General features: G+C 36.6%; 1 protein-coding gene across 2 annotated transcripts; it reads left to right on the plus strand.

Moving 5' to 3' along the window:
- Window positions 1–10,167: 10,167 nt before the first annotated feature.
- Window positions 10,168–20,263, plus strand: LOC107802244 (putative membrane protein YMR253C). Of its 2 annotated transcripts, XM_016625706.2 has the most exons (11): window positions 10,445–10,579; window positions 11,513–11,556; window positions 11,770–11,923; window positions 13,337–13,511; window positions 14,260–14,375; window positions 15,701–15,760; window positions 16,762–16,912; window positions 17,898–17,964; window positions 18,531–18,602; window positions 18,706–18,771; window positions 20,107–20,263. In XM_016625706.2, the coding sequence occupies exons 2-11, from the start codon at window positions 11,548–11,550 to the stop codon at window positions 20,239–20,241; spliced, it is 1,005 nt and encodes a 334-aa protein (XP_016481192.1). In that variant the 5' UTR covers window positions 10,445–10,579; window positions 11,513–11,547; the 3' UTR covers window positions 20,242–20,263. The 2 variants fall into 2 exon arrangements, with proteins under 2 accessions (XP_016481189.1, XP_016481192.1); XM_016625703.2 differs by lacking the exon at window positions 11,513–11,556 and having other exon boundaries at window positions 10,168–10,579.
- The last annotated feature ends 684 nt before the right edge of the window (window positions 20,264–20,947 follow it).

Genomic DNA, 20,947 nt, shown 5'->3' on the forward strand with positions numbered 1-20,947 from the left:
AAGTTGAAAATATTGATCGAGATTTGACTTTTGTAAAAACGACCCTATAATAATGTTTTGATTGCTCCGATAGGTTCATATCATGATTTTGAACTTGGGCGTATGTCCGAAATCGATTTTGGAGGTCCGCAGGTTGACTTGTGTTGTTTTGCCGAAAGTTGGCAATTTAAAAGCTTAAAATTTTAATAAATTTGACCGTATGTTGATTTCATAGCTATTGTATTTGAATTTCTGTTTCGGGACTTGGAATAGGTCCGTTTTTTCATTTGAAACTTGTCCGCAAAGTTTGGCGTCATTCCGAGTTGATTTGATAGGAATCGGACGCCCGGTTGTATTTTTAGAAGTTCTTGAGTTTCATGTTGAATTCATGTGTTTTGAGGTCTGATTCATGATTTAGGATGTTATTTTGATGATTTGATCATGCTATCGAGCTCGTGTTATATTTTTAGACTTGTGTTGATATTTAGTTTGGAGACCCGAGCGCTCGGGTGAGTTTCGGACGTGTTTCGGAGAGTTCATAGGAGATTCAGATTTTTGTTGGTGCTCAGATCTCGCATTGGCGAGAAACAGGTTGCATTTGCGACTATCACATTTGCGAGCTTCAGCATCGCATTTGCGAACTTACCATCGCATTTGTGATACCAACCCGAGCTGGGCATTGGTCGCATTTGCGATCACTTTGATCGCTTTTGCGGAAGTCCACATCTCGCAATTGCGAGCTAATCATCGCATTTGCGATGACAACATGGGTGTGAGGGAATTTGCTTTTTTGATGGTTTCTTCTCATTTGTGGGGTTCGCATTTGCGAACCCCAGGTCACATTTGCGACTGGACAAAAAGCTGAGGGGCGGGATTTTTTGTCTCATTTTCATATTTTGGAACCCTAGACTCGGTAGGAGGCAATTTTGAAGATGGATTTTCATTTACAAACTTTGGGTAAGTGAATCTAATTTATTTTAAATCATATTCCATCAATATATCTTAGATTTTAACATCAAAATCATGTGAATTTGAGTTTTCAGAGTCGAATTGGACTCGGATTTTGAAGTTAATCACATATATGAACTTGTGTGATCATGGGTAGTCGGAATCTATCATTGGACCCGGGGTTTGACCGGATGGGCCCGGGGTTGACTTTTGTTGACTTTTGAGCAATTGTGTAAAGATCATAGCTTTATTTATTGGAATTGATTTTTCTTGTATTATTTGATGTTATTAGATCAATGTTTGGTTAGATTTGTGCCAAGCGGAGGTGAATTATAAAGGAAAATCTATTTTTGAGTATTGATTGAGGGCTTTTGAGATAAGTATTTTGCCTAACGTTTTGTGAGGGAAACTACCCCATAAGGATTGGTTTGTTTGTACTATTTAAACTACGTGAAAGACGTGTACACGAGGTGACGAGTATGTACATTACTTATATGTGGAAATTTGACTGGTTTAGACTCTTAGGTTCTTATGTACATTAAAATGAAGTTGTATTATCATGTTAAATCCTTCATTTCTAAATTTACCCTTACATGTCTTGTTTGAAGTTGATTGATTCATGTTCTACCTTTTATTGCCAAATATACTCTTATATGCCTTAATCGAAGTTGCTACCTCTTTTATTGCCATGTTATCTCCTCCGTAATTGATTATCCTTAATTGAAGTCAATGTTATCTCTTCCATTGTTGACGTATCCTTATTTGAAGTCATTATTACAGGTTATCTTTGTTATCGTTGAGTTGTACTTATTTGGAATCATTATTACATATTATCTCTCTTATTGTTGAGTTATTCTTATTTGAAATTATTGTTATATGTTATCTCTCATATTGTTGAGTTACTCTTATTTGACATCATTGTTACACATTATCTCTCTCATTGTTGAGTTATTCTTGTTTGAAACCGTTATTACTTGTTATGTCTTTCGTCGTGAGCTCGTTCTTCTATTTTTTGTGTTTTGTAATTCTTGTGTTGATTTACTTGCCGTACTCCTATTTTATTATTATTGTTGTTGTTGTACTCAGTGTTCTTGAGCTGAGGGCTACATGTGGTTGTGTTATTCGAATTTGTGTGGAGGAAATGTTGTGGCATATGGGCACATGTGGTGTGATTTGTTATATTATGTTGTTGTGTGTTTGGCATACGTGATATTGTTGAGAGGATTGTTGGGATGTTCGCACGTGAGTTGTCCGTGCTATTGTTATAATTGATATTGCACATACGGTGTGACAAGGAGGGCTATATATGTGGGTCTGCGCATGTGGTGAGACAAGGCGAAAATATTATTATGCGCATGCGGCGAGACAATGCAGGCATTTACTTTATTGTTGCACACATGGCGAGACAAGGGGGCTATATCAGGGATGATTTGTGATGACTTGTGATGGCTTGGGGGCATTGTTATTGATAATATTGTGTAGTGGTGTGCCTACCTTGCGTGAGTTATGCATTTTACATTTTGTTATGTTGTTTCCTATGTGACATTCATTGTCATTTCTCTTACTTGTTGACTCGAGTTTTGACAAAACACTTGCACAAGCATACACGTAATTCATCACTCATATCGGTTAAAGAAGATGAATCCTGATGTTTATTGATCATTTACATGTATTCTCATTTACTTGCCTTTTGTGTGAGATTTGTACTATTGGCACGTGAGTTGTCCATGCGGTTATGAGTTATTGTTATTCATGACACGTGAGTTATCCGTGCGGATATGAGATATTGTTACTCCCTTAGAACGTGAGTTGTCCGTGCAAATATGAGGTATTAATGGTATTGGCACGTGAGTTGTCCATACGGTTGTGAATTGTAATGTGGGCACAAGATGCCAAGTGATTAGGGCTCGTGATTTGGGACCCATGATTGTGATTTTGAGGTGTGGTACCTCGGAAAAATTCTTGAATAAATCTTGTGTGGAAATGATTGTTCTTATTGAGTTGTTACTTGTTTTCCTTACTTGGTTTCACCGGACTTAAACTGTATTCAGCTTATTCTACGGCGTCATTATCTGTTGTGCCTTGTTGCTAATTGTTGCTTCTACTTTTCTATTGCAAGTATTATTTTGTTATTTTTACCATGCTTAGCTTTATTTTGATATTGTTCCCTGCTAGTTTCACATTCATACTTGTACAGGTTATCATGACTAGTAGGTGTCTTGATTGTTCCTCCTCACTACTCCATCGAGGTTAGTCTTGATACTTACCGGGTACCACTGTGGTGTACTCATGCTACTCTTTCTGCACATTTTTGTACATATCCAGGTACTTCGGAGTTTGTTGATCATTAGCTAGCTGATCGGGCATTGTTGTGGGGACTCAAGGTATACCTGCCATCGCATTTGCAGGCCTCGGAGTCACCTTCTGAAGTTATTTTTGTAACGACCCGACTGGTTGTTTCAAGATCTAGCGCGTTGTTCAGCGGTTTGAGGCCCAGAGTAGCTTCACTTCATGTTTTATGACTTGTACGCATGGTCGTAAATGAATTTCAGGAAGTTCGGAGTGGTTTCGGAAGCTTTAAGTTGGAAGAGTTGATCAAGGATTGACTTTTGAGTAAACGGTCTCGGAATCGGGATTTGAGGTTCCAATAAGTTCATATGATGATTTTGGACTTGGGCGTATGTTCGGGTTGAGTATCGGGTGGTCCGGGAGTGTTTCGTCGCCTATTGTGGAAGGTTGGCACTTTGAAAGTTTAAGAATTTTTTAAGTTTGACTTGAAGTGAATTTTGGTGTTATCGATGTCCGTTCGGGGTTCCGGGCCTTGGGATAGGTTCGTATTTTGATTTATGACTTGTGCGCAAAGTTTGGTGTCATTCCGGAATATTTTGATATTACTCGGACTTGTTCGTCGGAGTTTAAAAGTTTGAAAGTTTAAGGAAAGGTTTCGATCGTCGATTTGAAATTTTGATGTTGTTTGGTGTGATTTGAGACCCCAAGTAGGTTCGTGTTATGTTTTGGTAATGGTTGGTACGTTTGGATGGGGTCCCGAGGGCCTCGGGTTTGAAACAGATTGAAACTTAGAATTTAGGACATGCTAGTTTTGGCCATGTTCTGGTGCAACCGCACCTGCAGAAACTTGGGCGTAGGTGCGGAGCCGCTGAAGCGGCAGACGAAGCACAAGAGCGCAATAGGAGTTAGGAGCAGAGGATCGCAGGCATGGAGTTTGGTCGCATATGCGCAAGCGCAGAAGAGGCGCTTTGGTCACATGAGCGAAATTGGACCGGAAGATGGGGGATCCGTAGGAGCGGAATGCTGGGCGCATTTGCGCATCCGCAGAAGCGAAATCCTCGATCGCTGAAGCGAAAGGCAACGCAAAAGCGAAATTTTTGGATCGCACCTGCGTTTGCGCAGAAGCGGCAATTTTCGCAGGTGCGAGAGATGGCCTCCAGTGCTACTCCGCAGAAGTGAGGTTTTTGTCGCAAAAGCGACACCGCAGGTGCGGCTGGATGTCCGCTGGTGCGAAAGTCGCTGGGCAAAAGGGTTTTTTTAAATCGAGACTTAGCTCTCATTTTCTCTCTTGGATGGATGAATTTGGGGAGCTATTTTGAGGGGGGGGTTCAAGCAACTCGAGGTAAGTGATTTTCCCCTATTACAAGTTAAATACTTGGATTTTATAAAGGTTTTTAACATGGAAATTCAAGGAAATTAGGGAAAATTTAAGGAGAAACCTAGAATTGATAATTTTGGATTTTTACCACGATTTGGATATGGAATTGGGAATAAATTATATATTTGAGTTCGTAATGTTATGGGTAAAGTTTATCTTCAAAAAATTTGAAATCCGGGCACGTGGGCCTGAGGGTTGACTTTATCAACTTTTCGAACGGAGTTGGGAATTGTTATAAATTAATTAATTATGAGCTTTGGAGTATATTTTGATTGAATTGCACATTGTTTGACTAGTTTCGGATCATTTGACTTTGAGTCGAGAAGTTAAAGAGGCATTGGAGCCGGTTATGGAACTTCGGAGCGAGGTAAGTCTCTTGTCTAACCCTATGAGGGGGAAACTACCCCCTAGGTGATGTAATTATTATGTGCTACTAGTTGCGGGTTCTACGTACACACAAGGTGACGAGAGTCCATACGTAGCTAAAGCATATTTATGTCTGGGTAGACTTAGGACTTTATCATGCAATATTTAAATTATTTGAACTCATTCTGCTGGCTTAATCACACACACACACACACACACACACACACACACACACACACACACACACACACACACACACACACACATATATATATATATATATATATATATATATATATATATATATATATATATATATATATATATTGGGTGAGAATGAGACAAGTGCACGAAGTTATTTGAGCAACGGTAAAGGTTATATTCATTTTATGCTCATATACTGTATTGTAAGCATGTGTTTCGTAATTCGATAAGTTCTTTCCTTTCTTGTGGAGCGGGCTGAATACCTCGGCAGTATGATAGATGCATCTATGGTTCATGTCGCTCGACCCTCGGCAGTGTACACATTATTCTGAATTGGGCCGAACGACCTCGGCATAATCGTGTGTTATATCGCTGGCAGTCCGAACATTCACGAGATTATCTTTCCACTGATGCCCGCCATTTTATATGGTACTTCTTACTCGTTTGTTACTGGTACTTGATACATCTGAGTTGTTGAGGTAGAATACAAGACTGAGAAATTCATACTTTAAAATAAATGTTTGAACCTCTAGTAAGTGTTGATGTCGACCCCTCGTCATTACTTCTCTGGGGTTAGGCTAGATACTTACTGGGTACGCGTTGATTTACGTACTCATACTACACTTTCGCAGTGCAGGATCTGACAGGTTCAACCGGTGGTCATTTTGGCGCGTAGGCATAGCTGCTGAAGAGACTTTATGGTGAGCTGCATTCCATGCTACGTACCGCAGCCCATAGAGTCTCCATCATACCATTTACTTTATCCTATCTTATTTACATTCCGGACAGAGATTGTGTTATTATTGTACTCCTTAGTAAATCCTTATGCACTTGTGACACCGGGTTTTGGGGGTGTTCTAGAATTTGTTATGGATTGTTTTACACTGATTCACTTTCACTTATTATTTTAACGAAATTGTACGTAACTACGATTTATTTTAATGCAATAACCTTGCTATCTAAGAAAGATTCATAATTTTAAAAATGATAAAATGAATAATTAAGTATTGGCTTGCCTAACGACGATGTTGGGCGCCATCATGGCCTATAGTGGATTTTGGGTCGTGAAACTTTTGTACAGTTTATTTTTATTCCGGAACAGTTGTACTTGAAAATTTTCTAGTGAACTCAGTAGAGCTTATGACTTGTACTGCCGATTTTGGGAAGTGTGTTGTTGAGATTCTATTTCAGAAAATTATATCAGTTTATCAGACTTGCTTTAATATTTTTGTTAGTTATTTCTATCAAGTTATTATTAAATGTTAGGCTTGCCTAGTCGTAGAGATTAGGTATCATCACGACATCCTACGGAGGAAAATTGGAGTTATGACAGTATTGTGACTTGGGGAGGCAGACCAGCCGTGAAGGGTGGCTAGCCGCCGGCCAGATTGGCCATGGGAGGAGCTCGAAGCGAAATCGCCTAGGAATCGCCTATTTCACTAGATAGAAAATAGAATGAAAGTATTTTTTTGGAAAGGTTAGTAATGTTCACGCACGCATCAATTTTTACTTGTCGTGTCAAAATTTATTTAATTATTATTTATTTATTTTATTTCTTTCTTTCTTTTTCTTTTTCATATCTTTTCTCCTTCTCTTTCTTCTAGCCTCTCCCTTCTAGTCCTCATCAACCAACCTCCATCACCTCATCGGAAAGCTCTTTCCGCCGAAAATGGAGCCCAGCGAACATGGAGATGAAAAACACTCCTTTTTAACCAAGGCTTTCCAACAAATGAAGAAGCCACCGAAGCTCGATACCAAAATCGTTAAAATTCTATCATCTTTCTCAAACCAAATTTAAGTAGGCGAAAAGTAGCATTTCTAGTAAGTTGAAATTCGAACGTAGCTTTGATATTTTCGGCAAAAAATATCTCTCTTTTTTTTTTTCTTTTCCATCTTTTTTCTGAGTTGATCTCCTGTATGCTATAAGAGCTTTCTTTGGTTTAAAATTTAAATAGAATTTCTTATTATTGTTTATCTTCTCTAAATTTTAATTTATGAGATTGAAATAGCTTCGTTATTAAAATTTATAAATTAACCATGATGAAAGACAAGGGGAGGAAAGAGGGAAGGTGGGAGGGGGGCATGAAGAAGGGAGAAGATGGAAAGGACATAATTTTGGGTTTACACGAAAGAGATGAGAAAAATGATAAAGACAAATGACAAAATAAGAAAATAATTTGAAAAAAGAAAATAGATAATAAATTTAACTAATAACATATTACAAAATAAAACTTTAATAACATTTTTTTTTGCATGTTACGCTCTTCAAGAGAGTGATAATCACTCTCATTGCCAGTAGGCTCAAAAGGTGGTATTTATTATACTTCGAACAAAGCTAAAAGGCCATAGTACCCTCGTAAAGTTTGAGGGTACAACTAGTAAAGTGGGACAACCCCATGGGATAACTATGCATTATCCTTATTATTAATATAAACCACACTGATTATTCAAGAAATAAAAAAGATAACTCAAGCTTGGGGTGTACGCAAAAAATCTAAAACTTAGATCCAAATCGAAATCAAATCAAATTTAAAAAATTCATATTTTCTTGGTCTGATATAGTTTTAGTTTTTAATTTTAAATATTAGTAAAATTTGATTTATTTACAATATTATATTATTTTTTTGCACTCTTGGTTTATAATTTGATTCCTTGTCTTTACACTAATCTAGTTAATTGCTTTACATCTAATTTAATTTGTACTCTTTATTTTGACAAGTCCAAAAATTTATTTTATATCAAAAATATTTTGTCTTTAAGTCCTTAAATTATTCATCATTGTTTAGTTCAATTCATCAAGATATTTTGGTAAATTACAACTCTTCAAGTTTTTTCACAAAAAAAATTATTGTAAATTTTGTTTTTATTAACTTCCTTAAAAATAGTTATATTTATAGATAACGCACACCATTTTCTGACTAAAGCTACGTATATAACTTGATGCATATATTGTTTATTCTTTAAAAGAATAATTGACTAGGTAGTATTATGCTGAATATGTGTGTAGTCTATGTATACTAGGGGAAAAAAACTAAAAAAAGAAACGAATAACTCAATGAAACCGGACAAAATCGAATCGATTCGAGTTAATTAGTTTGATTCCAATATTTAAAAAATTAACTAAATATATTTATTTTCTTTTTAGGGAAAATTTGGTTAAGACTAATCGTGAATATCCTCACTCTAGTTGATTAAAAAACGATGAGAAATAATAAAAATGGTCCATTATGTTTGGAGATAAATATAAAATAGTTCCTTAAATTATATTCTTGAGAAGTTTTAGTCCTTTAATTTTTTCAAAGCAAGCACTTTTGGCCACTATTAAATATTTAACAAACTTTGGCAGGTAAATCTAATAGGAATTGTGAAAAAGGAAAAATCTAATTAGAAATGGCAAGAAAGTCCCGTCAAATTCAAGAAAGTGCAACATCAAAAACTGGATCACATACCAAAAATAGACCAAAAAAAAAAAAAAAAGAAGAAGCAGGAATTACACCAAAAAAACATGTAGCAAACACAAAAAATAGATTAAAGTTATCAAAATGCACCTCTAAATGGTAGTACTTGTTAAATAATTTTTCTTCACAATTTTAATTAAATCGAATAGCTAGTCCTTTACAAATATTATTTTAGTTATATGACTATTTCCATAGGTGATTCATAAAAAAGAATACATGATATAAAATATACTCTGCATAAAAAGTTTTTTAATAAATTATTTTTTACTATTCAAATTATAAAGGTATCATATCCTTTTTAAACTTCACACATATTTTCAATTTAACCTATTATGTTTAATTTTTGGCCAAATATATACATAAGCCCTTAAACTTGGCACCAATTTCTACCTAAACACTCTAACTAAGGTTTGTTCTATTTAGACACTATAACCTTATTTAATCTATACCAATCAGACCCCTCATGACTAACCACTACAAAAACTATCACACGTGAACTTCACACGCCTGACATGTCAAAAAGAACGACTAAAAAGTGCCATGTAGCTTTTAACTTTGGCTAATCCCAAATATAAAGTTTTTCAGCAAGCCTAACTTTTAACTTTTTTCTTCCATACAACTCACCCTACCTCAAATAGTAATTTAGATAGCGTTTGCCAATCCCCATTCTATAACGCCTCCCTCCTCCTCCCTTACACTGTTGTTATCTCCCCATCGTAGCCCCTACTCACAATTTTCAGATATCCATAAAGAAGAAGAAAGGTTTAAAATTTGTAAAGGCCAATTTTATTTGTGAGTTAAATTTTGTTTGAATTTATCCGAAATTGATGTGTTTTTTGTTCTTCCCAAATAAAAGAAAAAAGAGGTGGAAGTTTTCAGCTATACTTCTATTTTCCTTGTTTTTTGTTGATAATGATTTTTTAATATATATATATATATATATATATATATATATATATATATATATATATATATATATGTATGTATGTATGTATGTATCGACCACCACTTTTGGCACCCAACTCCACTGCAATCACAACCGAACAGCCACCCTACTACATTCAAATCGTTCATGATTGGATTTGACAAGTCTTTAGTGAGTTTAGCTGCGCCTCTTTAATCAAAGACATGAAGGAATGAAATAGCTTAAGGTGTTATTCTGGTGCTGTCTTTATGGAGATGATAGTAGATGGTAATTTTTTTGGGTTGTGAAATTTTCGGCTGATGATGCGTGAAGCGGGTGGAGTAAAAAATATGATTCTTTTAGCATTTCACGCGCCCAAGAGAAGTGTAAATCACACAATATGCCATATCATCGCTATGTGTTTAATAGACACATAGGTGTTGAAGTTGAAGTATCTAAATGGAATAAATCTTAGCTAGAAAGTTTAGGTGTAAATTGGTGTCAAGTTTAAGGGGTTGTATGTGCATTTGGCCTTAATTTTTCATTCATTCGATGAACCATAACAAGAAATGTTTTTATACCTAACTTGTCTAGTCTCCAACAAGATTAGTTAAAAATGAAGCGAATGAAGAAGACATTTTAGCCGTCCAAATATATTTCAAACAATGAAACGAGGGTCTAGGTCGATGTCTGCACTTTGACTACTGTACCCGACATTCCCACCCCAAACCCATCTCGAATTGACGGATCAACAAAATCCATTAATCAAATTTCGCCTTTGCCAGATTGTAAAACACGGCCACAATGCCGATAGCAGAGCCGATGAACGGCGACGGCAGCACAAGAATCGGAGTCAACGACATTGAAGACGCCATCGGTGTAGTGGAAATGGTGGGACCGTCTTCGATCACAGCCGTTGATTCTTCCTCTACAGCTGAATCTTCAATTTCCATTTGTGATGATGATCAAATTTCTCCTCTGTTGACCCAATCAGAGAGGCCTAAGATCAACATCTTCACCATCTCTTATCCTACTAGGCAAAAGCTCAATAAGGTGAACTCCAATTTTGAAATATTAAATCTGTTTTTTATTTTTTCCTAAATTTGTAAATTTGCTGAGCTCTTTTACTGAATTTTCAGTAGCCAGTTCCTTAGTTACAGGATTAGTCAAAATGCACTTTTATATATCTAATTTTTATACCACGAATAATTTCAGTCATTAATTATTGAGTTTTAGTTCCTCTTCACTAATGATGTAAACGATATTTACACAATTAAGTTATAAATAAGGTAATTACTGGTCAATTTATGACAAGCATATAGGTAACCTCGTAAAAATTGTAACTGACCTACTATACAGGTTAAAAAGCGCTAATAGTGTAGAAAAAACTTTACATTATCAGTGTATATAAATTAAATCCTTAATTATTAGAGTATGAGGGTAAAATATTTGAAAAGATTGTAGTAAAAAATTTGTTTTGCCTACCGAACAGTAATAGTGTCATATCAAATTGGACAAAAGGGAGTATGGTATGTTTGTTTGTTTCCCTTTTGAGTGCAGTCACTAGCGTTAAATTTGCAGGAAAGAAAAAGAGGAGGAAAGAGATCAGTAGAATGTTGAAGTTTTCTGCTAAAAAGTAGCGCTTTTTGTTTATTTAAGATACATAGCATGCTGAATGTATTGAACATCCTCAATTTTGGAAACAGTTGAGACGCATTCACAACATACATCAGGTATGAGAAAGGTTTTGATACAGTTAAGTCCGGGGAATGTAACGTGATTTCTACTATGGCATGTTTTTCTTTTTAGCAGTATTATTATATAGCTACAAAGTGTTTTTCCATTTTAGTGAACGTCCCTCTATCATCAGAAGTTTATGCTGACTTATTCTACCTTAGGTTCTAGGATGACCTTTCTTTACGCAACTTCTAGTCATGGTGCTAATATATATGCATTTATTGTACACTGTACTGTGACTTCTTCAAGGAGGGAGCGATCAGAGTTTGTTTTTGCACTCAGTCATGACTCAGGTGGTTGTTTTCTTTATCACGAACCCAATACTTTATTCAAGCCCAAATATGCCTATGCGTACTTACATATTATATTTCCCTACTCTGGTGCTTTTTTTGTGCGGATAAATGTTCTGCTTTCGTGATTTATTCTAACTGTTTATGGTATTGCGACATGTATCAAAGAAAATTCTAGTACTTTTTCATGCTTAATTAGGTTCTGACGCCTTGCAGGAGGAAGTTATCAAAGTAGTTGAACCAGACAAATCGCCGTTTCTGCAGTTTATTGTCTGGCTGTGGAGTGGATCGAGGTACTCCGGTCTGCTATGCATGGTCTTGTCATCTATAATCTACTCAACAATGGGAGTTGTTTCAGATGTTTTTACTGGTCAGTAACTTATTTAAAACATTTGCATGTGTATTATATACTTATATATAAATGTAGCTACTGATAACTTAGCAATACAAAGATGTCATCGTCCTGTTTCCTACCTGAAACTGATAGTCGGCGAAGTTCAGCTTAGTTTCGACGAAATTCAGCGTAAGCTTTAATTCGTGGGCAACTGATCTTCATACAATAACCTACCATTCTATTCACACGAATTGAAGATGATAGTTAAATTTTACCCGGGGAGAGAGAGAGAGTGTGTGTCTTTGTGGCTCTTTTTTTCTTCTTTTCTTAACTTGGATGTCCTTTGGAGTAAAACCAGGGAAGGAGGGGCTGGTGCCAGATTCCCTCTTGGCTGTTGTATTGTTCATATATCTTGAGAGACAGGATAGTGCATGTTATATCCAAGCACTTTTTGCAGTGCCCTCTGCACTGGGTTGTCAGGAGATTATTTGAGGGTTGATATGAGCACTTTGTTTTTCCTTTGATGTTTTGAGATTACAATTTTCGACAAGAGTGGGTTGCTCTAGTAGTGAGCACCCTCCACTACCAACCAAGAGGTTGTGAGTTCGAGTCACCCCAAGAGCAAGGTGGGGAGTTCTTGGAGGGAGGGAGCCGAGGATCTATCGGAAACAGCCTCTCTACCCTAGGGTAGGGGTAAGGTCTGCGTACAAACTACCCTCCCCAGACCCCACTAGTGGGATTATACTGGGTTGTTGTTGTTGTTGTTGTTTTGAGATTACAATTTTCATGGATATGGTCGGCGAAGGGTAGGCTCCTTTGGAACACTGCAGCAATTTTTCAGTATGTTGTTTAAGCCTATATCTTATGGATTTAGAGTATGAGAACAGGATTCTGCTATGAAGCTGACTCATGCAGGTTTTTAGTGTATATCAAAGGATCTTATGAAGTACCTAAACCCTTGTTATTGCTGATAGTTATGAGTATGTCACTATGTCTAGGACAAATGAGGAGTCACAGGAACACGGGTTTGAGCAGAATGCAATAATTCTTGCGAGAAGAGCCCTACACTTACGTGCAAGAAAGGGTAGTGTTTGTAGGTTCACTTTGGAGCAATAGAACTTTTAGTTCATTGTCCACTTCAGATTCCAGAACCTGGAGGTCTTTTGGCATTGCTTATCCTTTCTTCTAGTATAATAGTGTTTAACAGCAGTGCATGGTTTTGACTTTTGCTGTATGCTTTTGGTTCTGCCTTTGAATAGGCAATTGCCAAGCAACTTTAGATTTCTATATGAAGTTCCTTGAGTAAGGTTTTGATGTTAATACTGTTATATGTCAACATATTATGTATGTGGATACATACATTAAGATGTATCCAGTGTTTCATGACTGCTTCTAGCCGTATACTCCTGTTACACTATTATGATTTTTCATCGTTTTTGGAAATGGCAGCTCAATCAGTACCTCTTTTCGAGATAGCCTTTGCAAGATGTACGGTAGTCCTAGTTCTTTCCTTTGTGTGGCTGAGGAAAAGTGGTCAACCAATATTTGGACCAACAAGTGCCAGGAAACTTTTGGTCTTAAGAGCTCTCACTGGATACATCTCATTGATGAGTTTCATCTACAGGTAAGCAGTGTTTCTTAGACTGAGAAACCCCTAGACCTCTCAATCCACGCTCCAACAAGGAATAGAAAGCAGAAAATGTCGAGGGTAGGAAGTCGTTCCGGATGGACCATGTCAATCTAATTAATAAGTATAGAAAAATATGTACTGTGGATGCAAGAAGACAATCTTTCAACATTTAGGAGATTTGAAATGAATTTTTCCTGGTTGTTCCGCTTATAATTTCTTTCTTATCTGGGTTCAGACTATTTGCGGGTTTGAATAACATGGCTCCATCTTGCAGACCTGAAAAAGTAGTTACTGTTTTGCAAGATAACTAGACAAGACGCAATACATATCCAACCTGTCATGCGTAGCTGTTAAAGTAACTAACTTAGGGAGTTTTAATTGAATAATACAAAAATTAATCACAATGTTGAAAATTAAATGACCATCAATACCAATTGAGAATAATAAATAAAAATAAAAAGGTGATTTGTTTTATACACATGATTTAGTAGTAATATACATAAGAAGTGTAGGGCATAACTGGCAAAGTTTGATGGGATTTAACAAGTTGGAAGGAAGAAAATATATAGCACGTAAATGGATCCCCACGGTTCGAAGTTTCCATTTACATTAACATGGGATGCCACTGCTCTTGGTCAATTTACCATGATTATTTCCTTTCTCTGTTCATGCTACATCCCCTTTATTGTTCTGTAAAACATGATTTACTAGTAACCATGAAACAGTCAATTTTGTTTTTCAGCATCCAGCGGCTACCTGTGTCTCAGGCTATCATATTGAGCTTTACCGCTCCAATTATGGCTTCAACTGTAGCTAGAGTCACATTGCATGAGAAGTTAAAAATTGCAGAAATTGGAGGTATGGTTATATGCACAATCTATAGAACTCCAGGTTGATTTTTCTGTTATTTAAATTTGTATGGTGTGTACATGGTTTGCTATTTCAACTTGACTGAGGTGTTTTAAGCAGATAAAAAGACCATCTTATTCACGTTAGGGTTTTAGGGGCTCACAGATAGTTGAAAATCTGAAAATCTTCTGGCCCCCTGTGAAACTGAAAGAATTGTGAACTTACACACATCATTGTAAATTAGTTGCACTTCCGGTCCTTTTCCTTTTTCAAATAGACTGCCCCTTGGCAGGGAGTTGAGATGCTTGAAATTCTAAATGTCCTGTGAACCCTTAAAACTGAAAGATTAATGGATATAATACATTATTCTTTTGTTCACTATACAACATTGCAAGTTCATTACAATGTCTGGTCCTTTTATGTTCCTTCTCTTTGACAGCCTCCTTATAAATTGGGGTTCTGGGAGTGGGAACGTATAGTCGTATATGCTTGAAAATTTGATGTTTTTCTTAGCCTTATACAACAACAACATACTCAGTGTAATCCCACATAGTGGGGTCTGGGTGGGAGGGTAGTGTGTACGCGGATCTTACCCCTATCTCGTGGAGATAGAGAGGTTGTAACCAATAGACCCTCGGCTCAGTAAAGCATAAGCAAAATAGTAATGGAAAGAAACACGGCCAGAAACAACAGTGAGAGGCCATGGAAAAGAAGCATTAATAACAACAAGATAGTAAGATGACCGAAATGAAAGAAACAACATGCAATAATCGAAACCTAAGACTAAAAATAATACAAGAGTACTTACTAATACTACTAGTATGAACAAGGAAACCACTCGGCTACCTAACCTTCTACTTTATAAAACTTAAAAATATATGGGCAGAATATATTGATCTTAGATTCAGTGATTCCCTTTCTTATGTGCTGCCAGCTTAAGGAATCAGGATCATCTAAGAGTTCCTTCAACACTTCCAGTTTGTCTATCAGTTGGGCCATGCTTTCAATTTCTCAATCTTGACAATTTCTCCCATCTATTGCTGCTCTACGTTAAGTAGTAGATGTTTCAGTGTTGTTGGCAAAACTGTACAAGCCAGGGAACTGTTTTGCAAGAGGATATCTGTCTAATGGAGATGTGCTATTGTGAATTATGATTTATATGCTTTTTAGAGGACTCTTTTTAGATAATCGAGAAATTAGCTGTTTCTAGCTTTGATAAATACCCTCTCTCTTTTTTTAAATAATTTTTTCCTTTTGCTTTTAGAGGACATTTCTTATATTTTCTATCTCTTATTCTTTTGTGGGTAGTCTTTATCACTATTGCCTTATTGCAGGTTTAGCGAGCAGTTTCTTCGGTTTGCTGTTCATATTTCAGCCAATGGTCAAACCACAAGGTACAGAAGATAGTAAATATCTGTAACTGTTTTTGAACTAACAAACTTGTTTCGAGTTAGGAGTTATAACTGAGTGATTTTCTGTAGATTAAACCAAAAGACAGCAACCTTTTGATACATATCCAGTTGTAATTTTGTATTCGGATGATTAAATTGTAAATCCTCAAGTGGAACTAAATGCAGCCGGCCCTGCCCTTGTTTCTATAGGAGATCTCAGTGAACTAGGGCCTGGCAGGGGCTAGTCCCTTAGTTGAACTTCAGTCATGAACCCAAGGCCAATTAAAGCTGTAGTAGGTGTTTCTAGTTTTGATATTAGACCTCCTCAAAAAGAGAGCTCTTGCGGGTGTGGGAGAACTAACTTGGGAAAGAGTGTTTTGCTTTCAAATTTTAACTGTTAGACCTGTAGGCAGGTAACTTATCCCTTCAGAAAGAGTATCCCAAAAGAAATCCTTATCCTTCCCATCACTGGAATCCGACTTCTGTTAAGAGTACCGCTGTTGGACTTGTGATATCCCCAAATTTTCTTCTGCCTGCAGTGGTTCATGCCTTGCTCATTCTTCTGTTCTCTGTGGTACCTTAAAAAGAGTGGCTCTTTTTATCCCTACCAGGATGTGATTTCCTACCCACTGTAGTTTAGTAACTTATACCTACTCATTCTAAAGGCCCTCTGTTCATTAATTGTATGATTTTCATATGCATTCTGTTGGAGAAAAGTCACTTGATTTTATAGTCTTTTACATTTTAAAATTATTTTTTAAATGATTCAACCAGTTTGCCTGATGATTGAACTAGTAGATAACTGACATACTGCCCTCTGTCAAATTGAGTGTGTGGCCTGGATTTATACTATGCTTATAGGAAAAAATGAACTGCTTGCACTAGGATGACAGATGAATTGCACCTTGTATATTTGGAAAGACTGATCTGCTCAATAGGGAAAAACTTAGAATCTCATTTGGTTTCTTATTTGAATTCTCAAAGTATTGGAATTTTTCTCACAGGAACTTTCCCAAGTTCTATAGAAGCCAGTGAATCTCATTCCAATGGTAAGCATCACATTTTTGCTGTTTTGGTTGGCTTGTTTTCATCTACTGCGACTGGAGTCACCTACTGCCTTACGAGAGCAGGAGCCAAGGCAGCAGATCAACCAGTGTAAGACTTTTGGCTTGCGTCTCTAATCTTAAGAGTGGTTGTTGTATCATCATTATAAATATGCTTTGACTTTACATTCTTTCTCTTTCTCTCTCTTCCCTTATGAGAAGGAAAAAGTATAGTAATTCAACTGTAGCGTATGGAGGAACATGGCCTTCTAATCTGTTGTAGGTCAGTCTAGGGAATAATTTCCTTTGCAGATTTAAACCACACGGAGGTCATGAATACCGATCAATTCCATACATGACATAAAAAGATTATTATATAAGACTGGTTTTGCCAAGAACCACAACCAGGAAGAAGATTTTCCAATTTGTGCTTTGACCACACCCCACCTTTGGTTAAACTCACAATAAATCAAGATTCCTCAAAATGTTCTAAAGAACTGCAGCAACGTGTAGAAAATAGAGTTTTTCCTTTCTGGCTTTGATCACTCCAATTGCTCGGGACAAGGTGGGAGTGGCCTCCGTGGTGGACAAGCGGAGGGAGTCTGAGATGGTTTGGACATGTAAAGAGGAGATGCATAGATGCCCAAGTGAGCGTTGTCTTGCTTTTCTAGTAGCTTGGAGCATTGTATCTGCTTCTTATTCCATCCCAGTTTTATTTATTATTATTCTCGTTTTTCTTATTATCCCTGCATTTTCATATTCTCTGATACACTCAAACCTTCATGATTAGCTATTGCATAGAAGTTTATCACCTTTCTATCTCCACTGATGATGCCAAGGGCTCACCAAGTGTTGAGGTAGTTTGGCAAGATTTTTCAAAGGTTTTTTTAACACTGTGATCATGTGTCCTCTGCAAAAGAACAATTTAGATGTTAAAAGTGTATAAGATTCTTTGGTCTTCTTACCCATGATAACTAGTCAAAGACTGAAGGATCTGTAAGTAGTTGTCTATAATATCTAGTTGTACTTTATTGTTTATTCAGCTGACTGTTATCTCTCATAAGATGATTCTAAAGCAAGTAATCTTTATCTTTCAGGCTTCCAGTTTTCTCATTTGTCCTGCTTGCTAGTCCTGCTGCTGCGATGTCCACATTTTCCTTTGAAGTAAGATATCGTACATGTCGTTAGTTCTTTGTGAAATAAAAAGGCAAATGCATATAATCATGGTAGATCAGAACTGTTGCAAGTTTCATATGATGTTTGCTGAGATAAATATTCATTAAGTATCCCCAGAAGTTTACTGTGACATGTATATTGATGCTATTGTGAAAAATATTTCGGATATAATTGTGTACTGGCAACTTCCTGTTCATGGTGAATAGAGTGAACCACTTTATGGACGGCCATCTTTAAATGTTTGTAGAGTGAAAGTTTGATTGCCAGCAATCTTTTTGGTAAAGAGGTTATTTTATTATTTAATGCCACTACCATTATGTTGAAGAGGGTGAGTTTGCAATTTTGCTTGTACTAAAAAATGTGCGGAGTGACCTACAAGTAGTTGTATTGTATTCCAAGTTCTGTTTTGATAGCCGACTGTATCTCTCTGTATTCGTGAGTATTGATTGGGGTGTGGGTGTTCTAATCTTGTCCACCTTTTAATAGCGAATAGATAATTATCCTTCTTGACTTTTGGTTTCTTTTTCCTAATTGTCTTATTTTGTTGAATACAGAGCTTTGTACTCCCTAGTTTCTTTTCTTTCCTTCTAATGGCTGTACTTGGTGTACTAGCTTTCTTTGCAGAGGTACTATTCTTAACTCTAATTTTGTCATGTGATCCAATATCCAAAACTCTGATTCTTTAGACCCGTCCTCCAATTTGTGCTAATAGAATATTACTCTCCATAGATAACTTTAGCACGTGGACTTCAGCTTGAGAAAACCAGCAGAGTTGCCAATATCCAGTTTATTGAGGTATGGATCTGATCATGTTGTTTGTTGAGTTCCCTCTTGTATAGTGTAGCTTTATATACCACGGATTGCCTTATCTGCACAATTTTATTTTTTTCAAAGAAGTTATTTGCAAAAATTGTATGTGAAGATTCGTTTGTTGTGCTACCCTGTTTGCTTGAGTTTGTCAGAACAACATTGATAAATAATGATATTTCGGAATGGTGAAGTTTTCTTTATGTTAGTGCTAGTATTAAGTAATTAAAAGTCTCTTCTCTAAAAGTTCGAGTTTTTAAGTGAGGTGGTCACATAATTGAGCCTATTGTTGGTCACTCTGCTATTGAAAATTATGTAGTAAAGTCTTGTTTCTTTTTCTTTTTCTTTTTCTTTTTTGGAACAGAAAAGTCACTTTTCTATAACCATGTCACACCAAAAATCACTTGGCAGGATTTGTCCAAGTTTCGGCTGCCAAAAGCTTATGTGACATTTTATATCAGTCCGCATGGACTTAACTAATACCAAAACTAAAATTAAACCCGACCCACAGCAACCTCAAAAGTGAAATTTTGGACTGGAGTGAAACCATGCCCTTAATCGACTTTGCCTGAGATAAGGAGGAAGACACCGTTTTTATATAATGAGGGGGATAGGGTTTTTGTATATTGAAATCGGGTTGTCGGTGGTCGGGTTTTATTTTAAAATTTGGCATTAGTAAAGTCCATGTGGACTGATACAAAATGCCACATTAGATTTTCCAGCTGGAACTTGGACAAATGATTTTTGGTTGATATGTGTATAGAAAAGTGACTTTTCTGTTTTTATTTTTATTTTTATAAAGAGATGACTTTATGACATAATTTCTTATAGTTGAGTGACCATTTGAGCAATGAACTCTCACATAACACATTTCAAGTGAAAGTAGGAAAAAGTTTGAATCCCAACATACCATTGTTAAAGAATTTCCGTATGCTTCACTCACAAAAAATCTGGCTCACACTTGAGGGCAATGTTAGAGATACAATTAAATCAATAACATGTCAAGCTTTTAGATGATGTGGTAACGTAATTCAAACTCTAACGATTTGAATGGTTTATTCTTGGATTGGGTGTGTATGGAACTCTTTGCAATTCAACTATGCAAGGTGCTACCTCGCGAGACTTGTGTACCGAACTTGCTTCACTGCAATTGCAAACTCATATTCCTCTGCTAGAGACCAGTCGTGAATTTGAAAGTTCCCGTGTGATTTATGTTTACTCCTTCTGTAGAAAATTAGTTTATTAATACTAGATATCTGAGTTGGTGTGTCAATGTCAAGCTTTGCTTTCTGTCAAATTTATGTTGAACTGGATGTATTTCAGGCTGCGCTATCACAATTTCTTGGAATGGGCTCATCAAGAATCATTCCATCTTTTGGCAGATTATTTGGATGTATAATAATCTTAATTTCAGCATGTTGTACCATGTATATTGGACCCGAGAAAGAGATTGAATGACAAAGTTGGCCATTCCTTTTCATTTGCGCGCGCTGTATGGTCTAATGTGCACAAATTCTTTCTTGTGCTCTACCAACCACTCTGTCCAATGCTTCAAGGGGTACAATGAATCCCAGTTTCTGCAGAGACTTATGTCACCATGAACTTGGTGTAGCGAAATTTTGCCAGTCCCTATACTGGAAGTGTAATGATTCTGTCGTCTTCTCGCACTTGTAATAGCTTAATACGTTTCAAAAAATGGAGCGTCAAGGGGCTATTGCTTTTCTGTTCCAAGAGTGACATAAGTCTTACATAAAATACAGGTCGCCAAAATAGAGGACCTTCCACTTTCAACCAAGTACGCAGGAAACCACCATTGGCCTCTTTGATTTGGTTTTTTTGGGGGGGGGGGAGGGGGGGAGGGGGGGAGTAGCAATTTTCTTTTCTTAAACAAAGGAAAAAGGGCTGTAATTCATATTTACTCCAATGTATCGAAAATCCTAGATATGTTTCATTCTTGTCACAGGAAAGCTATACTTTCAACTGGTTTTGTCTGGCATATGCTTCGCTTCACACTGTTACTATCATTCTTCTCTGCAATTGACTTTAAAGAAATTTAGTTTTTCATCTGAATTCTTCAAAGAAAATTGTGTTTTAGACTGGATGATCTGATTCAAGCACCGACCATCTAAAAACATCTATAAACTCTGCGGTCTAAAACAGTCGA

The sequence above is a fragment of the Nicotiana tabacum genome, chromosome 13 (genome assembly GCF_000715075.1).
Source record: "Nicotiana tabacum cultivar K326 chromosome 13, ASM71507v2, whole genome shotgun sequence".
NCBI classification, from domain to species: domain Eukaryota; kingdom Viridiplantae; phylum Streptophyta; class Magnoliopsida; order Solanales; family Solanaceae; genus Nicotiana; species Nicotiana tabacum.